This window comes from Gymnodraco acuticeps, unplaced genomic scaffold, assembly GCF_902827175.1.
Source record: "Gymnodraco acuticeps unplaced genomic scaffold, fGymAcu1.1, whole genome shotgun sequence".
Taxonomy (NCBI): domain Eukaryota; kingdom Metazoa; phylum Chordata; class Actinopteri; order Perciformes; family Bathydraconidae; genus Gymnodraco; species Gymnodraco acuticeps.
In genome coordinates this window covers 1370147-1386728 of record NW_022990346.1, presented here as the reverse complement: position 1 = coordinate 1386728, position 16582 = coordinate 1370147, and the positions used below count along the sequence as shown (strand labels likewise).

Genomic DNA, 16582 nt, shown 5'->3' with positions numbered 1-16582 from the left:
TTGATGGGCGCACCTTTTTTTCCAATTGAGTCAACCTAGTTGCATTAATTTCCCAAACCAATATTTGAGCTAGGGTGCAGCCTGAAAGGAAGACTGAGCATCTGTTAATAGGATTAAAAAGCAATAAACACCAAGACAAAAACTTTAAAAACAACCTAAAAGGACACAACAAACCAGAACTGCATAATGAAAGTATTAAAGTTGTATTCTTTGTAGCTTTGATGTCTGAATCATCCGTTTGAGTTTTGCACACAGTATCTGGTTTGAAGAAGCATAAGTACAATGGAAATTAAGTTCAACCTGAACAGTTAACTTTCTTTTTTTCACTGACACTATGCAGACAAAATATCCAGGGAATATGTACACAGGGACAATAAGATAGTTTGTAACATGAATTTTTTAACTTGTAACGCACATTTTGTTCTAAATATATCCACTGCAGACAAAAGATAAGATAGCAGGGATGTAACGATACCAAAAACTCACGGTACGATAATATCGCGATAACAAGTCCACGGTACGGTATTTATCGCGATATTGAATAATAAAGAAAAAAAATCAAATTTTTTTTTCAATAAACAATTTTTTTACTCGGAAAATGTTTCTTTATTACATAATAAATCTGATTTGTACAGCATTTTAGTAGGATAGCAGTATTTTAAAGTGTCAAAAACAAAGTGACAGTAACAGACTGGAACAAGAAAACCAGTGTTTTTGTACCTATAGTAGGCCTACTACCAAACAAAGTAGGCATTTTCTTTGTGCCACCGCATCTCACAAATAAACAAGGACATTTAATAATCAGACCCTGCAATAAAATAAATCAAGTTTCACTTTAGTTTTTCAAGTAACTCAACTCAAACTCACTAGTCACTCACTCAGCATCATCAGACAGGTTTTTAGGAATATGAGAATGTCCACATTTCCAGGTATTTATAAGCTGGGATGTTTGGGCATTTACAATATCCCCTGCTCTGGAAAAAACTCTCTCGCTTGGTACTGATGTTGCTGGGACAGCAGTGGTCGCGTTAACCAAATATTTTATTTATCAATGACGGAAAAATCTGAAAGCAGTCTGTCATTTTGACAGATTAGAACAAACTCGGAACAGCGCCAACGTTTCCCCGCAGCGAGGCTCTGGTGTTATGCCGTGTTATGCATGCCCTCCAAAAGGAAATTATATAGTTTCCAAACCTTACTTTGCCGTACAGATCAACACATGTCTGGGAGGTTTTGCTTTACGCTGTGTGCGCTCCCGCGAGGTGCATGCACACACGGCATAACACCGCCCCACCCCCGTTGACAGTTCACGAGCGTGCTCTCTTGTGAACAGTTCAGACTCGACAGGTAATAAGGGATTATGACGGACATTTTACGATCCTGTCTGTCAGAAACATTTAAAAACACTCATTTAAAAGCAAAGATAATAAAACATGAATAACACAGGTAGGCCTACATGAATAGAAGTTACAGTGCAGTGTGCGAACAGCGAAAAAGTCTAACGCCACCTCAGTGGGACGGAGAGATATGCTTTGGCCATGGGTGACAGCAGTGGGTCAAACTGTGCATTGTCTCTCCACCACTTCAAAAACAATACAGTTTTTGCCAAGAAGGTGAGGCTTATTGACAGGGCGAGATATACATATACTGTTGGTACTTGTCAATGTCTCTAGGTATGTACATGTAGCCCTGTAAATACGATGTCCTTTTGTGTTATCTGTTGTTTTATGTTTATGTTGCAACCTACTTACTGCCATGTTGGACAGGTCTCTCTTGAAAAAGAGATCGATGATCTCAATGGGACCACCTGGTTAAATAAAGGTTTAAAACAAAAAAAAGTGTTTTTAAAAAATATATATTTTTAAAAATTTAAAAAAAAATCGCGGTAGATTTTGTCAGTCTCACGACGGTATTCTTTCACACACACATACGGGTATTGGGCCGAGGGCGACACCGTACTTCCGATATCAGCCGTTTTACACGAGGTGCAAGCAGGCCAAGGGTTTAGCCGTACACCGTCTAGGTGTTGCTAAGCTTCCTGTACTGAATATCATAGTCTATTGCCTTAATCAATATCTAGTCAACTCTAAAATACCACATATATGCAATGGCATGATAATATTATTGTGACAAGTGGGGTATTCACCTGGTGTTTCCAGAAATTAGACGTAGATGCATCCAAAATCGACGCAGTCTGTAAGGGCAATCCGACAACCCACACAGCTCTAGTTTACGCTGGTAACGACCTAGAGCACACCCCTCAAGTCCAGAGATGTAATCTGAAGACATGCAGCGATTTCTTCGGTCGTTAATTCAGAAAAAAAACCTAGTGCGCTCTGCCTTGCTACGTTAGCTAGCTGTTTATATTTGCACTTCCAGGATATTTGCACCTCCATGAAAATGGCGTATTTATATATATATATATGGCGCGTGTTGCATTGTGGGTAGCTCGTGAAGTCACTGTGTGTGAAAGAATAGGGACGTTTATTTACCGCGATATTCGGTATTTTATTTTATTTATCCCGAAGGAAATTGTTGTGCCAGTTACAAATTGTGACATATTTTGTGTTATAATCAGGGGTGCACATCACTTTTTTGCCCTGGTTCTCCAAGGAGCACCTGGAGATGTTGCTTGGTGCTCATCCTTAAAATGAAATAAATAAACCGGTCTTTATTTGTCAGACACACGGCACAGAACACACAGAGGTGAACACAGAACACACATGCAGAGGCGAACACAAGACAACATTAGCACGACCAGTAATCCTACAAGCTGTCATCACTACCCTCCTGACTGTTCTCCTCACTGTCTTCCTCTCTGTCAGACATGGTAGCTGATGATGTAGGCCTACTACTTTCTCTCTGGTTGAGTCTGCGATTAGCTGCTTGCATCCACAAGTCAACAGCATGGTTTTGGGTTGAAAGTCCAGTTTTAAAAGGATATGTTGGGTTACTGTCCTATAGTAGGCCTATACATTGGAATGATTTCAAACCTGTTTATCCCAATAATTATAAAGGAGTGCCTTGAAAATATGTGTTTACATTAGTGCTGTCAAAATTATCGCGTTAACGGCGGTAATTAATTTTTTGAATTAATTGCATTAAAATATTTAATGCATTTAACGCATGTGCAGAATGGCCCGCCCCATACGTGCCACCAGTGGCAGCGCCAGGGTATGGCTAGGGTAGGCTACACCAGAAATGGCTTAGCCCCACCATGAAAAATGATGTTAAAGTAAGCAAAATAAAGTCTGCCAACTCGCGCGTAGTAAATTGCACAGACAGCAGTTAGTAAGATTGATTTCAGTAGCCACGGTTTTGAAAACTTTTGTCACGTAGTGATCGTCCTCTCAATAGAACATCTTTGATAACGGCGTGGTGTTGTTGCAGGAAGTCCCGACGGAGAATACTTTTGCTGTAGTACAGGGGTGCACATAACTGGTACGCAGGTTATGTGCGTAATCTCTCTGAAATGCGTACCGTCACTTGTGTCACAAAGCGCATTTGCGTACCGACGTACTTGTGAAGCTTTTCCAGAAGGCAGTTAGATCACCGGACGACAGAGTCGGTCTCCGTGTGCACAGACAGGGCTGCTGTTAACGTCGGTCTGTACAACGGAATTGTGCCAAAACTACGCCAACCGGCTGCGGAGGGAGACTTCCCCCCCCCCCCCCTTCACTGGAGAACTGCCCTAAAACAGCTGATCACAACGTTCACACTCTGTGGTCACGAAGTACTCCACTAGCCGCCGCCGCCCCCCCTCTGTCGACTTTCCTGAAGTACTCCCCCGTTGATAGAAATCAACACGTAATGAATTAAGACCCCACGGTTTGATGATTGATAGGTGTGTGGGTTGTCTTTCATTTTGACACGCAGAAAAATGTTATAATAAACATAGATACTGTATGTTAAATGGATATATCCGCCTTCTTTCATTTATCTTTCCATTCCCACAACAATATACATAAATAAATGGCATATTTTGGACATAGTTCGAATGGTGATTAATCATGATTAATTAAATTTTAAGCTGTGATTAATCTGATTAAAAATGTTAATCGTTTGACAGCCCTAGTTTACATACATTGTGACCAAACCGTTTGAACTTAGACTAAAGTGAACTATCTAAACACTCAGAGTCCTTTACCTCACTGAGCTGTAGTTATCAGTCTCTCGGTCTGACTGGAGAGGACTCTCCCTCCACATCATTGTAGAAACATCTTCTTCTTATATCCGCAGCTAGCACCAGATTATAATAACAACAGCGCCGGTACCGGTGCACCCTCCCTCTCTCCCTCGCTCACTCGCATTTTGGCTGTGAGCTGCGGGCGCCAGACAAGCCAACATCCCCCCATTTTCATCACTTACATCGTACAGGGCAAATGAAACGTGTAACCGGGGTGAAAAGGGTGTTACATTTACTTAATTATGAATGTTGTTACATCAAGGCCGAAAATTAGGATGAGCACCAACAGTCAAACATATTTTTTTCCCTCCCAGAACTACCAGCGCAGCGCCTCCACAGATCTGGCGCCCTAGGCGAAAATCAACGCCAGTGCGACGGGCCGGCCCTGAGTTCATATGCAACTCGCAAATATCTTTCTCTCTCTCTTCTCTCTCCTCTCTTTTCTCTTCTCCCTTCTCTCTCCCTCTCTTCTCTCTTTTCTCTTCTCCCTTCTCTCTCCCTCTCTCTCAATGTTGGTACGCAAATGCGCCTTTTTTCAAATGACCCGGTGCTCTTTTTTTGGCCGAGGTGCGCATGCGCACCTGCGCACCAGTTATGTGCAGCCCTGGTTATAATGTTGTTTTACCTGTGTCTCAGGGAGAGAGAGGTCCGATCGGCCCCTCCATGGTGGGTCCACGCGGTATCCCAGGAGTCTCGGGGGAGCGCGGAGAGCAGGTGAGTGTCACACTTATTTCCTCAGTTGTGTTCTTGGCAGCCATCTTTGATTTAAAAAAAAAAAAAAGAAGCCTTTCCAGGTCGGGAAGTTAAAGTGGACCTATCATGCTATATTTGAAAAATATATTGTAGGGCCATACCTATATAAAACATTTCTGTGAAGTTTTCTTTTCAAAATACCAAACAGATCATGCATTTTAGCCATGCCTCATTTCGCTCTATTTGCTCTTTCCAGCCCTGTTTTTGCAAGGGCTGATTTTGTGACATAGCTTTAATGCAAATGACCTGCAGCTGACCACGCCCCCCTGCAGGAGAGGGGAGCGTGGTCAGAGATCAGCTGCTGGGCTCTCAGAAGAGGAAAAGAGAGGCTCCGTCCTCCGTGTTTTATATATGATTATACAGAGTCATTATTCATTTGTTTTAAAGCTCAATAAATAACAAAGAAGACCTTTGACCGGCACTTTTCTAATTCTTTTTTGTCCGGAAGATTTAAACTTTAACGGACATGTTGACCGGCGGAAAAAAATCTAACTGAAACTCTGCCGCACGGTCCCCTCGTCCCTTGGAAGAGGCGGAGAGGTGGGTGTTTTTCATCTGCTGGTAGATTAACCGGAGAGAATTACAGCAGCAGGAGCAAACGCTTGCCTCGGGGAGGGAGAAAAAGAGCCAGAGCGTCCACAGCGGAGAATAAACAGAAGGGCAACCATGGCAACCATGCGCGGGAAGTCTTCTTTGCTGCTTTTGTGGCAGACTACAGCGCCACTTACAGGTCTGGCATATGTACTACAGCGTCTCCAGCGCTTTTGAGCGGTCTCGTGTGAACGGACACGTCTCGTGTGAACGGACACTATTCCGGGCTGACGTCAGCTCAGATGGAATCTGTATCCGCTCGTTGTAGCCCCGTTTTTAAAAGATTTGGGTACGGAGGAAAAGAGAGTGTTTTATTTTCTGACGCTGCGTGATTTCCCCGACGCACTGGGGACACATATTTATGTATAAAAGACATCACAAAGTGCATTTTGCATGATAGGTCCCCTTTAAATGAATACTTGTAAAAAACATCACAAAGAATATTTCCATCACTCAGCACAGTTACATTTGTAAGGACCCACGACTGGTAATCTCAAATGATGACCACATATTATCAGAGCTTTCTCCGCTTTATTTTCATATATAGTTTGTCAAATGGATCCCATACACAGGATGTAGACACTGGCAAACCAAGTTTGATTACATTTATTGAATGTATATGTAAAAGTGGCAATTGCAGTTTTTACTTTTCACTTTGACTTTGTATTTAGGTCATGTGCCGCACCTGGTCTCAGCCTAATGTATTAATGTGCTGCAAGCCTCTCTGTGGGTGTGTGTGTGTGTCTTAATACCTGTCCATGTTGCAGGGAGAGCTGGGCCTAGATGGAACCAAGGGAGACAGAGGAGAGCCAGGCATGACGGTCAGTGCTCGAGCTGAACCGCGGGGCTCAATCTGAACAGGCGGATACCAATGAGCACACAAACATATGCAGAGTTTATATTAAAGCTATGTTTGTAAGTGTTTTTTCATCTGTTTCCACTCTTTATTTCGAATTCAGGAGTATGAAGTGAGAGAGTACGTTCGCTCGGAGATGGGTCAGCACTGTGGTGAGTCTTTCATGCAGCTTGCATTGCTTATTTATAACAGAGCTGTCCCCAAATTGAACTTCAGATAGTAATCACAGCACATGAGTCATAGCCTCCACTGAGCCCTATGAAAGTAAGATACTGAAAGAGCTGAAGAGAACTACAACAAAGCCATGACTCTTTAGACTGACCTTTTTTCTTCCCTCTCTTTCTGCTTCCTTCCTGTCCATCTGTCTGATCCTCAGCGTGTGGAGGTAAGTGAGCCATTCGACTGCAGCAGAAGACAGAAGGGCTGTGATTTAGCATGAGTCACAGCAGTATGCTATACCACATATGCTGCTGCAGCGTCTGTCCTGAGAGCAGTCAGTCTCATACATTATATATTAGTAGAATGCTTTGGGGCATTTGCCCTCATTAAGCATTTGTGTGTGGTTTAAATGAGCATTTGACCTCATGCACACAAAAATAACATAGAGACATTAACTGTTGGCAGCATTGGGGTCAAAGTCGAGATGGGGTTATATAAGCTTAATGTCAAATATCTTTTAAGATTCATCTTAAAAAGTCTCTGCATCCTGTGTAGGGGATCCTGCCTAAGATACATCTTTAAAACATCTGATTAATGGACTGAAATGGCTTATTTTGTGTATACTTTTGTTGCTCTTTGATTTTGAATTGATTTTTATGATAATACACATCACTGGACACAATGCTCAAACGAAGGCAATGGCTTTTCTATTATATTGCATATCATCTGAACTAGCTGAAATAAACAACACATTTTTCTAACCAGTGAGAAGGGATTGCCATTATAGACTCAAAATGATCAACTTTTCCTAAAGTTTTGACAAATGTGTTTGTTTTGAACTGCTAATCAATTCAAAACGTCATCTGTGTTGTGAAGCAGCAGTTAATAAATATGCAGTGTTACTGATAATGAGGCCAAAACACACATTTCACTCATGTTTAATTCATTTATTATTACCTAAGAAAAAGTTTCATTATTTGCAATCAGTCACGGTTTGAGTCTGGGGTGTTAAGTTGAATCTGCGCTGATTTGACTCTAGTCAAAAGATATTTGACTCGAGTGCGACACAAGTCCATAAAGCAGTGACTTGTGTCCTTAAAGGATTACATCCAGTCTTTGGAAGATTGCCATGTGTTGACCAGTCTTGCAAAAACTCTGTAAATCCTTTTAGCTGGTGTGTATGTTGGAACGCTGGAATTATTTTTGTGGTGCTTATGGGTTGTAGTTGGCTCTGAACGTTTTACTACCAGAATACTCGGTCCTTTCTTCTTTTTTTTACATTATTTAAAGTGGACCTATCATGCTATATTTGAATAATATATTGTAGGGCCATACCTACTGTATATAAAACATGTCTGCGATGTTTTTTTTTCAAAATACCAAACAGATCACGCATTTTAGCCATGCCTCATTTCGCTCTATTTGCTCTTTTTTAGCCCTGTTTTTGCAAGGGCTGAATCTGTGAGAAGTCTTCTTCGCTGCTTTTGTGGCAGACTACAGCGCCACCTACAGGCCTGGCATATGTAGTACAGCGTCTCCAGCGCTTTCGAGCGGCAATGGCCGTGGCTGTCTCCTCCTGATAGGTGGAGAGTTGCCCATATAGGCGGAGCGCCTCGTTTCTGACGTCAGAGATATTTCAAATCTGTATCAGTCTGTATCAGATCCGATGCAGCCCCGTTTTTAGAGATTTGGGTATGAAGGAAAAGAGGGAGGGTTGTGTTTTCTGACACTTGGTGAGTTCCCTGACACACCGGGGACACATATTCATGTATAAAAGACGTACAAAAGTGCATTTTGCATGATAGGTCCACTTTAAGCTTTCCGGTCCCCCTTTTCTCCCTCCTGTGTAACACTCATCCCGCTTTCTTAAATCCTGTCTCTGCTCCCTCGGTGTCCCTGTCCCCTCCATCTTCTCTATCTGGCTCCTCAGGTTCAGACCCAGTAAGTCGGTCCCAGCCCCCGGTCAGGGCTCGGCCTGTACCAGAGCAACAGCTGGTCGTGAAGGGTAAGGAGGGTGAGTGTGTCCGTCCATCGCTCTGCCTGTCTGGTCGCCCTCGATCTGTGTGTCTGTCTGCTGTCCGTCCCTAACAAACAGGTTTAACTTGTGGTGCTGCATCTGGAGATCTCTGAACAATGGGTGGTTTTCTCATCAAGAAAACAGAGAACTCCATTTACGTCCCACTTAATGTGTTCTGTGTATCCAGGCAAATATAATCTCTATGAATATCAATCTTTATTTATTTATATAGCACATTTTAAAACAACCTCAGTTGACCAAATAACACAATAGGAGTAAAATAATAAAACGATAATTAAAAACAAGATAAAAAGCACAATAACTAGAAACATATACAAACACATAGCCTACAAATGTCAACATGTTATGTTCAACTAGTATTAAAAGCCAGTGCAAAGAGGTGAGTTTTTAGCTGATATTTAAAAAGTTCAATAGACTGAGCAGTTCGGATATGTACTGGGAGCTGCAACAGCGAAAGGCCTGTATTACATATGCTTCTTGCTATGTGAATCATGGGCCGTGGTGAAGGATGTGACCTGTGTGACGTTACATTTCTCAGGTCGTGAGCTGCGTGTGGTGGTGAACACCAACGACCCGGACTATGAACACATCTACTCCATTGAGGCGTACGACGAACCTTTAGACGAGCTGCTCTACTTCACTCCTTCTGCAAACCAGAGTGATGGTACAGTGTGTCATAGTGACCAACGTTATCACACATTGAAATAACACTTTTCCCACACACTGGGCACCTCCTCAGCCAACCTGGTCTCGTGTGAAACTTGCAAAATGAGCACATTGTCTAAGAAATCAAAGTGTTCCCTGCTTGAAAGTTGAAAGTTTCCCAAAGTTAAAATGCCTAAGGTACCGTTTGGTGTTTATTAGAATCTGAAGGTATTCGATCACCCGACAAGCAGTTTGTGGTTTTCACTGCTCAAAATTAAATTTGCAACGCAGATTTTTGTAGGAGTTTGAAATCTACATGGTTACATCCATGTTGGCTTGCTATTTTTGCCCGTGTGCAAGCCGGCATGCATGTGTCTCCTTGAAAACGTACCAACAACACAGATTAAATTAGGAGCATTTACTACATTTAATATGGATTACAATATGGTCTAGTGCAATATCCAGTAAGCAATATCCAATATCCAATCACATAAGTGCAATATTTGATAAAGCAAATGATGTGAAGATATCTGAATTGATGAGTTATTGTGGTGCTGCAGAGAAGTCCTGGCCTACAAGCCGTATTCCACAGACTTAACAAAACCTCCTTGTTTGATACAGTTACTCTTAAAAAATGACACCATGATCATTTAAAAAAAAACATTTCATGGATAATCTGATTATTGTTTCAAAAAGGGTAATTCCCTGAAATATCTGGAGTAAAATCACAAATGCAGTATCAGGTAAAATAATCGCAACTAGTTATTTTTTCCAGAAAGTGCAGTCCTACTATACTGTACATCTGATACCGAGCAACCTCTCCAAACGTATACAATGAAATGAGTGTTGATTTTTGTGCAAAATGATTTAATCATGACCAAATCATTATCCTATCCTCAAAGAAATGATTTAAGCTTATTGATAGGACCACATTTCTATTTATATTAATCTGTTATGATGATTATGCTGAAGTCTAAAATGGAGGTGATGATTAAAATGTTCAGTCACAACAGACAAAAATACAAGAACAATAACAAGGATGCCATATTCTGGGATTTGCCTTTTATCTAAATTATAATGTCCCTAACTCTAACACAATTCAATCACACGCTACAAACTTTTCAGTTCCATTTGATAAATAAAAGCTGGCAAGTCAAATCTTTGCTTGTGTCCCATACTATGGTTTATTCAATCGACACATAATCAAATTTGCGCCAGGGGAGCATGTCTCATATTAAGTGTTTGTTTCACTTTGTGCTCATTTCATAACATTACGAGACTTTGTTGACCATTCATATTCTCACACATGCAAGCTACAAGCACACACCATCCTGACTGTGAACTTTAACGTGGACCGTGTTCTTTAAACCCAATAACACTTTAATGCAAAATGTCTCTTTTTTTTGTTTTATTTACTGAATGTTTCGATTCCTGTGTGTGTTTGTGTGTGCGCCTGTGTGTTTGTGTGTGTCTGTTGACAGGTGAGGTTGTCAAGGATAACACTGACAAAACAGTCAAAGTTCAACCAAAAAAATCAGCCTCAGCTGACGTTAAGAAAACAGCAAAAGATGGTGGTCAGAAAGCAGCCAAAGTTACCACTCTGAAAGCAGTCATGTCCAGATCAGTCAGGTCCAAGAGGAGAGTCAATGGGGAAGGTAAACCCGCGGCCGTGCTGTTGACTGGTTCTGGGATGGGATCAGGGGTACTCCTGCCTGGTGTCTGGCCCTCTCTGCATGTCTCAGGCTGCATTTGCTGTTGACTGTTGAAAGGCAGTAATGCATCCAGTAAAATGAAAAGAACAAAGAATAATACATTAGTATAAATGAGGTACTTTAACGGATTAACGCTATGGTTTAAATAAGTTTGATCAAAGTGGGCTTGAATGTTTGTTTTGGGTCCCCTGTTGCCCTTTGTTGCTGCTCTGCCTCTGCTCCTTCCTACCTCGCCTTCCCTTTACTCAATGTTTGCCTTTTGGTGTGCACACTCTTCACCTGTGTGTCTGTGTGTTGTGCAGCTCCAGCAGACGTGTGCCTGCTGCCCATGGAGGAGGGGAGCTGTGGACGGTACACGATGCGCTGGTACTTTAACAGCCAGGTTCAGGCCTGCAGGCCCTTCATCTACAGCGGCTGTGAAGGAAACGACAACCGCTTCCTCGAGCTGGAAGAGTGTGAGGAGCTCTGCCTTGGGGGGGCCGAAGGTAATCACACACACACACACTAGTTAATGTCAGGTATTGAATATATGCTGACTAATGAGCGGTCTGTTGTGCAGGTCGTCCTTCCTTGAAGACAGCACAATGAATGAGGACCAATCTTCCTCTGCCACTGGAATGTTAGCCTTTATATAGCTTTTAAAGAGTATTATTTTGTCAATTGTCAACATTTGTTTTTGTTTATTTATTGTTTTTGTAGGCCTAACCCAACCCCAGGTTCAGACGGGATGCCAGAGTGCTTCCTTGCTTTATATTCTCCAAAACATGCAACTACAACAACAAAAAAGCCCAAATAGTGTTTATTAGTAGAAACATAATTTTGTATTACTTTCCTTCTTGTGCAGTAAAACATTACAATCAAGAAAACAATTATTTCCTTTACTATTATTTCTCATTTTAACTGAACAACAGTACTGTGTTAAAGTACCTTCCATATCTTCTCCATTTCATGTTCCACACAGACTTGTATACAAACAAAGGACTTATGACTGCATACAGAGAGGGAGTGGACACATGGCTCACCTCACTCTTAAATGCTATATTCCTCAAGTATGTACCAATCTGGTGAAGTTCATTATGTTCCTTTTTTAAGGCCATAGTTTGTAGTATTGCTCAGAGATTTTACATCAAGCCTGTTACTCCACTTATCATCAGAAAAAGAAAACTAAAAGACATTTCTCTCTATTTAGAAAATAATTGTAAAATTGGTCCAAATAATTGCATATTTTGCAATTGAAAACACTTTTTCAACCCTTTCGACATTAGAAAAGGGTTAGTCAATACAATTGTTTGGTATTGACTAGCCACTTTGTTTAACAAATATGTTTCTTGGTATATTCGGAAAAATAATTAGATACAAAAAAAAAGCACTTGATGTAGGTTCATTTTATCTTGCAGTTATTGATTGGATGGTCGCATTAAAAAGAAAAAAGGTTTCTTATGTGTTTTTGCATCACAAAGATTAGAGTCAACAATTTATAATAAGGCTTGTTTTCTACCTCTTTGCAAAAAAGGTTGCGTTATTATTAAAGACCTCCATATTAAAGTTAATGCATACTGCTTTTTGGCATTTAACAATGACTATGACTCACTTGTGGAGCAGCTGTTGTTGTCATGATTTGCAGCCTTTGTTACATAAATTGTAAAGTGTCACAGAGAAAAATATAACAATCCCGAAAGCAGCATTAGCTAAAAGGAACATACTGTATGAAAGAACATCAGTGTTTTTTTACAGACCGCAAAAATAAACACCCTTTATGAACTTTACCAAACTGGTAGTTACTTCAAGGATAAGGTGTTTTCATTATTTAGCTCACTCCTTAAATGTACAGACTGTAGAAACTGTACACACAAGTACCAATATTTCAAAGTGTTCTTCTAATTATAATTGTAATGTAAAGTTCTTCAACATAGACACACAGGAGTCACTTTTAGTTTAGTACTTCAGATTTGTTTCTGAGAAATCATGTCTTTGAGTCAGTTTGGTATTTAGTAGTAGCCTCCGCAGACCAGACACAATTTGAAATGGAGGAATTTGAATCTTCTTTTTATCATCACACATGTACACTGTAGCAAATGTATGAATTTAAGACTCTTCATTTACCCTTTAATAGTATTAGGAGTGGGGGGGGTGGTGCCTGACTCATCCTGCATCGCCCAGAATGAGAACTGGCACCTCTCCAGGTACAAGTCTCTACACACTGTGTACTTGTTCCATATGAAATGTGTCCCTACAAACTGAGCTACTGCTGCAAAGCTAATTCAAAATAATATAACATGACAAACATTACAGGTTTATGTAAAACAAACAAAAACATATACAGCTAACTTAAGTCCCTAACAACAGAGTTGAAATTGACTTATATTCGACATTTTTATGAACTTTTTTTTCATGGTTAAAATGAATGATTTCAACCAGATGATTTTCAACCCTTTCTAATCCCTGAAAGTGAAAATAAAAATGAAAATAACTTCCTGAACCCCAGGTGCCTGAAATAACTCCTCATATTTCTCTACATTATACCTACAGTATGCAAGCACTATATATTTGTTTATCATTATGAGTACAGTTTTGACAAATATGAAGAACCTAGCACAATATTCTGCCAATATTTTGTACATAATGTATTTCATCGTTTGGGGGAACGTGTGCTTATGATCACGACTGCATGTTTATCTGTCAGAGAAAAGGTGCTATTTTTAAAGGTATTTTTATACTGTGTATTGAAGATGTGTATTCATGTGGTGCAAACCTTTTTTATGTAGTCTTATAGAATATTTTAAAAGAGCTTTCTAATAAACCAAATGTTTCAGTAAACAAGTTTGGTCTTTTTTTCGATTTCTACAAACACAAACTTATTTCACGGTGGTCACGAAACTTATTAAATGACCACGAAATTTTTAAATAGATAAGGCCCTTAATTATCTTTTTGTCACACAAACATTTGAATATTTCCGGTCAAAGAAATCCAGTAAATAACTTGATTATGTAGGGGTAATGGAGAAGTGTGCAAGCTCAGGAAGTGTGTGTGTGTGTCCAATCAAGATGTTCTAATTTCATCAGCTGATTTTATTAATGAGAGGATGTTCTGCTTGTTGGCCACGACTCCTCCCCCCTTGGTTTTTCCGTGCTCTCTGCCCTCGGTTGATTTCCCCCGGTGTACGACACGCCGACTTCATCAGTCAGGGGGGGGGGGCTGCCGTCTCTCAGTAACAGTTACCTGCTGGGCCTGAAGCACTGGAGCTTCATCAGTGAGTCTGACTTTGTAATGAGCTGTTTATCAGCTCATAAACCCATTATGAACCACACGTTTATTTGGAAATGCATTGATTTACTCAAAACACTGATCTCTAAAATAACTTGGAAATACAACCATGGCTGTGCCTAGCATACTGCAGGCCTACATTTATTAATTTATGTATGTTTCTCACGCTCCATGCTTTTCCCTCAGCATGCATGATTTCTCTTGTCTCTTACAAATGTGTATATTTGTCTGTGGGGGGGGGGGGGGGGGGTGGACGCTCCCTGGCACACGAGGATTTCATCATGATTTGTGTGTCTGAGATACATTTCACATATCCTAAAAATAGCTGCCGTCACTGATTTCAGTTGCCGAAACTAGTCGGCTTTGCAAGACACAAGAAGCCCTTAGAGCAGTCCTGCAAGTCTTTGAAGTGTGTGTCTGCGAACTTAGGTCTCAATGAAACAAGGAGATCTTTAATAACCTTAACTAATTTGATATTCACTCTGCTACTTATGGTGATCCGAAGGGCTCTTTCTCTAAACACACACACACACTGAATGTGTGACTCAAGGTTGTCCTTCACAGACTTATGCTAATGTGTTTGTGCATGTTGACTACAACTGAATTGTAATTCAATATGAACTAAATGCCCCCCTCACTGCGTTTGTGTTGTTATATTGGTGTTATTGTTATTCCTACCATAACAATGTTAATGCTGCCATCACAGTTGAACTCATCATAGGACATTAATAAGATGATGAGCTATTGCATACAAAACAGAGAGCATGTTCAGGGTTGCTTGCATATGATTTTTTTTAAATGCAGAACGATAGTTACGTCTGTAACTACGGTTCTATGAGTCCCGGATGACCGCCAGAGGCGGTGCTTTAGCATGCGCCGTACGAGTACCAATAACAACAAAGTCACCTGTGACCCACGTGACACCGGCTATATCAGCTGGTGTCATCAGAGGATCTGTTCCCAGAATCTTCTCGCGAGCACACAAAATTCTGAGTGACAGGAAACTCTGGCGGTCATCCGGAACTCTTAGAACGGTAGTTACAGACGTAACTATCGTTCTATTTCGTCCCTACTGACCGCCAGAGACGGTGCTTTAGCACTGGATGACTTATACCAACCATGTCATGAAGAAACCAAATGCTCACCTAGCTGGAAGCAGCGGAGCTTGGCAACAGGACCATGCCCAAAGGATGGGGGGTGGCGACATTGACCCGGTAGAACCTGGAGAATGTGCCAGAAGACGCCCAAGACGCCGTGGCGCAGATGGTCTCCAGGGGCACTCCTCTTAGGGCGGCCCAAGACGTTGAGATGCTCCTTGTAGAGTGGCATCTCACCCCTGATGGCAGGGGGCGGCCACTGGCCCCATAGGCATGTGCGATTGTATCAACAACCCAGTGGGACAGCCGCTGCTTGGAGAGAGCACTACCCTTCCTAGTGCCGCCATGGCAAACAAAGAGCTGCTCTGACTGCCGTATACAGGCCGTAGCATCGATACGCTCTTAGGGCCCGCACGGGGCACAGCAACTCGGGCGGGCGGCTCTCCTGTGGGACGTTAAAGCGTGCCAGCTGGATGGGCCGATTGGAGTGGGCAAGTGGAAGCACCTTGGGCAGGAACGCCACATTCGGCCAGAGGGCACCACCCGAGCCATCAGAGTTCCACCTCAGGCATGTATCGCTCACGGAGAGGGCATGCAACTCCCCAACTCGCTTCCCTGAGGTTATGGCAAGCAGAAATGCTGCCTTCAAGGACAGCCACTTAAGCCCCACCTGGGCCAGGGGCTCGAAGGGAGGAGATGATGGGGCATCTAGCACTAGGGGCAGGTCCCAAGCCGGAGCCCTCGGGGTACTAGGGGAACGCTGCCGTAAGGCCCCTCTCAGGAAGAGGGACACCGACCTGTGGCGCCCCACCGTGGCGCCGTCGACCCCGACATGTTGGGCAGAGATAGCAGCCATATATACCTTCAAAGTAGAGTGAGAACGTCCACTATCCAGAAGGGACTGCAGGAACTCCAGAATGGTGGCCACAGAGCAATGTCCCGGATTCTCAGCCTTACCCAAACACCAGTGGGAGAAGAGCTTCCATTTGCACTCGTACTGTACTCGAGTGGATGGTGCTCTGGCATTCAGGATAGTTTCCCTGACAGATGCCATAAAAACGCTCAACAGTGGGTTGGGCCCCGCAGAGGCCAAGCCCAGAGCTGAAGGCGGTGAGGGTCGGGATGCTAGATCTGACCCCTGAGCTGTGACAGAAGGTCCTTCCTGTCGGGGAGGCGCCATGGTGGGCCGCAGCAGAGACTGTGCAGCAGAGACTGCGCAGCAGCGGGAACTAAACTCTCCCCGGCCAGCGGGGGGCGACTGAGTAAGGACCCTCTGAAGC

At 42.2% G+C, this 16582-nt stretch overlaps 1 protein-coding gene and 1 long non-coding RNA gene across 2 annotated transcripts in view; one reads left to right on the top strand and one right to left on the bottom strand.

Annotated features, from left to right (window-relative positions):
- The window catches only part of col7a1 (collagen, type VII, alpha 1), a 78691-nt gene extending 64934 nt beyond the window's left edge, over positions 1 to 13757 (top strand). The window contains exons 111-119 of the mRNA XM_034223813.1: positions 4823 to 4900; positions 6298 to 6351; positions 6490 to 6538; positions 6763 to 6771; positions 8476 to 8559; positions 9122 to 9247; positions 10710 to 10883; positions 11243 to 11425; positions 11500 to 13757. Of these exons, the coding sequence (XP_034079704.1) occupies positions 4823 to 4900; positions 6298 to 6351; positions 6490 to 6538; positions 6763 to 6771; positions 8476 to 8559; positions 9122 to 9247; positions 10710 to 10883; positions 11243 to 11425; positions 11500 to 11528 (786 nt within the window). The 3' untranslated portion in view covers positions 11529 to 13757. The remainder of the gene's footprint in view (positions 1 to 4822; positions 4901 to 6297; positions 6352 to 6489; positions 6539 to 6762; positions 6772 to 8475; positions 8560 to 9121; positions 9248 to 10709; positions 10884 to 11242; positions 11426 to 11499) is intronic.
- On the bottom strand, positions 10083 to 11346 carry LOC117551098. The gene is made up of 2 exons (XR_004569749.1): positions 11220 to 11346; positions 10083 to 10987 (listed from the first exon to the last, which is right to left on the bottom strand). It is a non-coding gene; the product is annotated as an uncharacterized LOC117551098 (long non-coding RNA).
- Positions 13758 to 16582: the final 2825 nt, after the last annotated feature.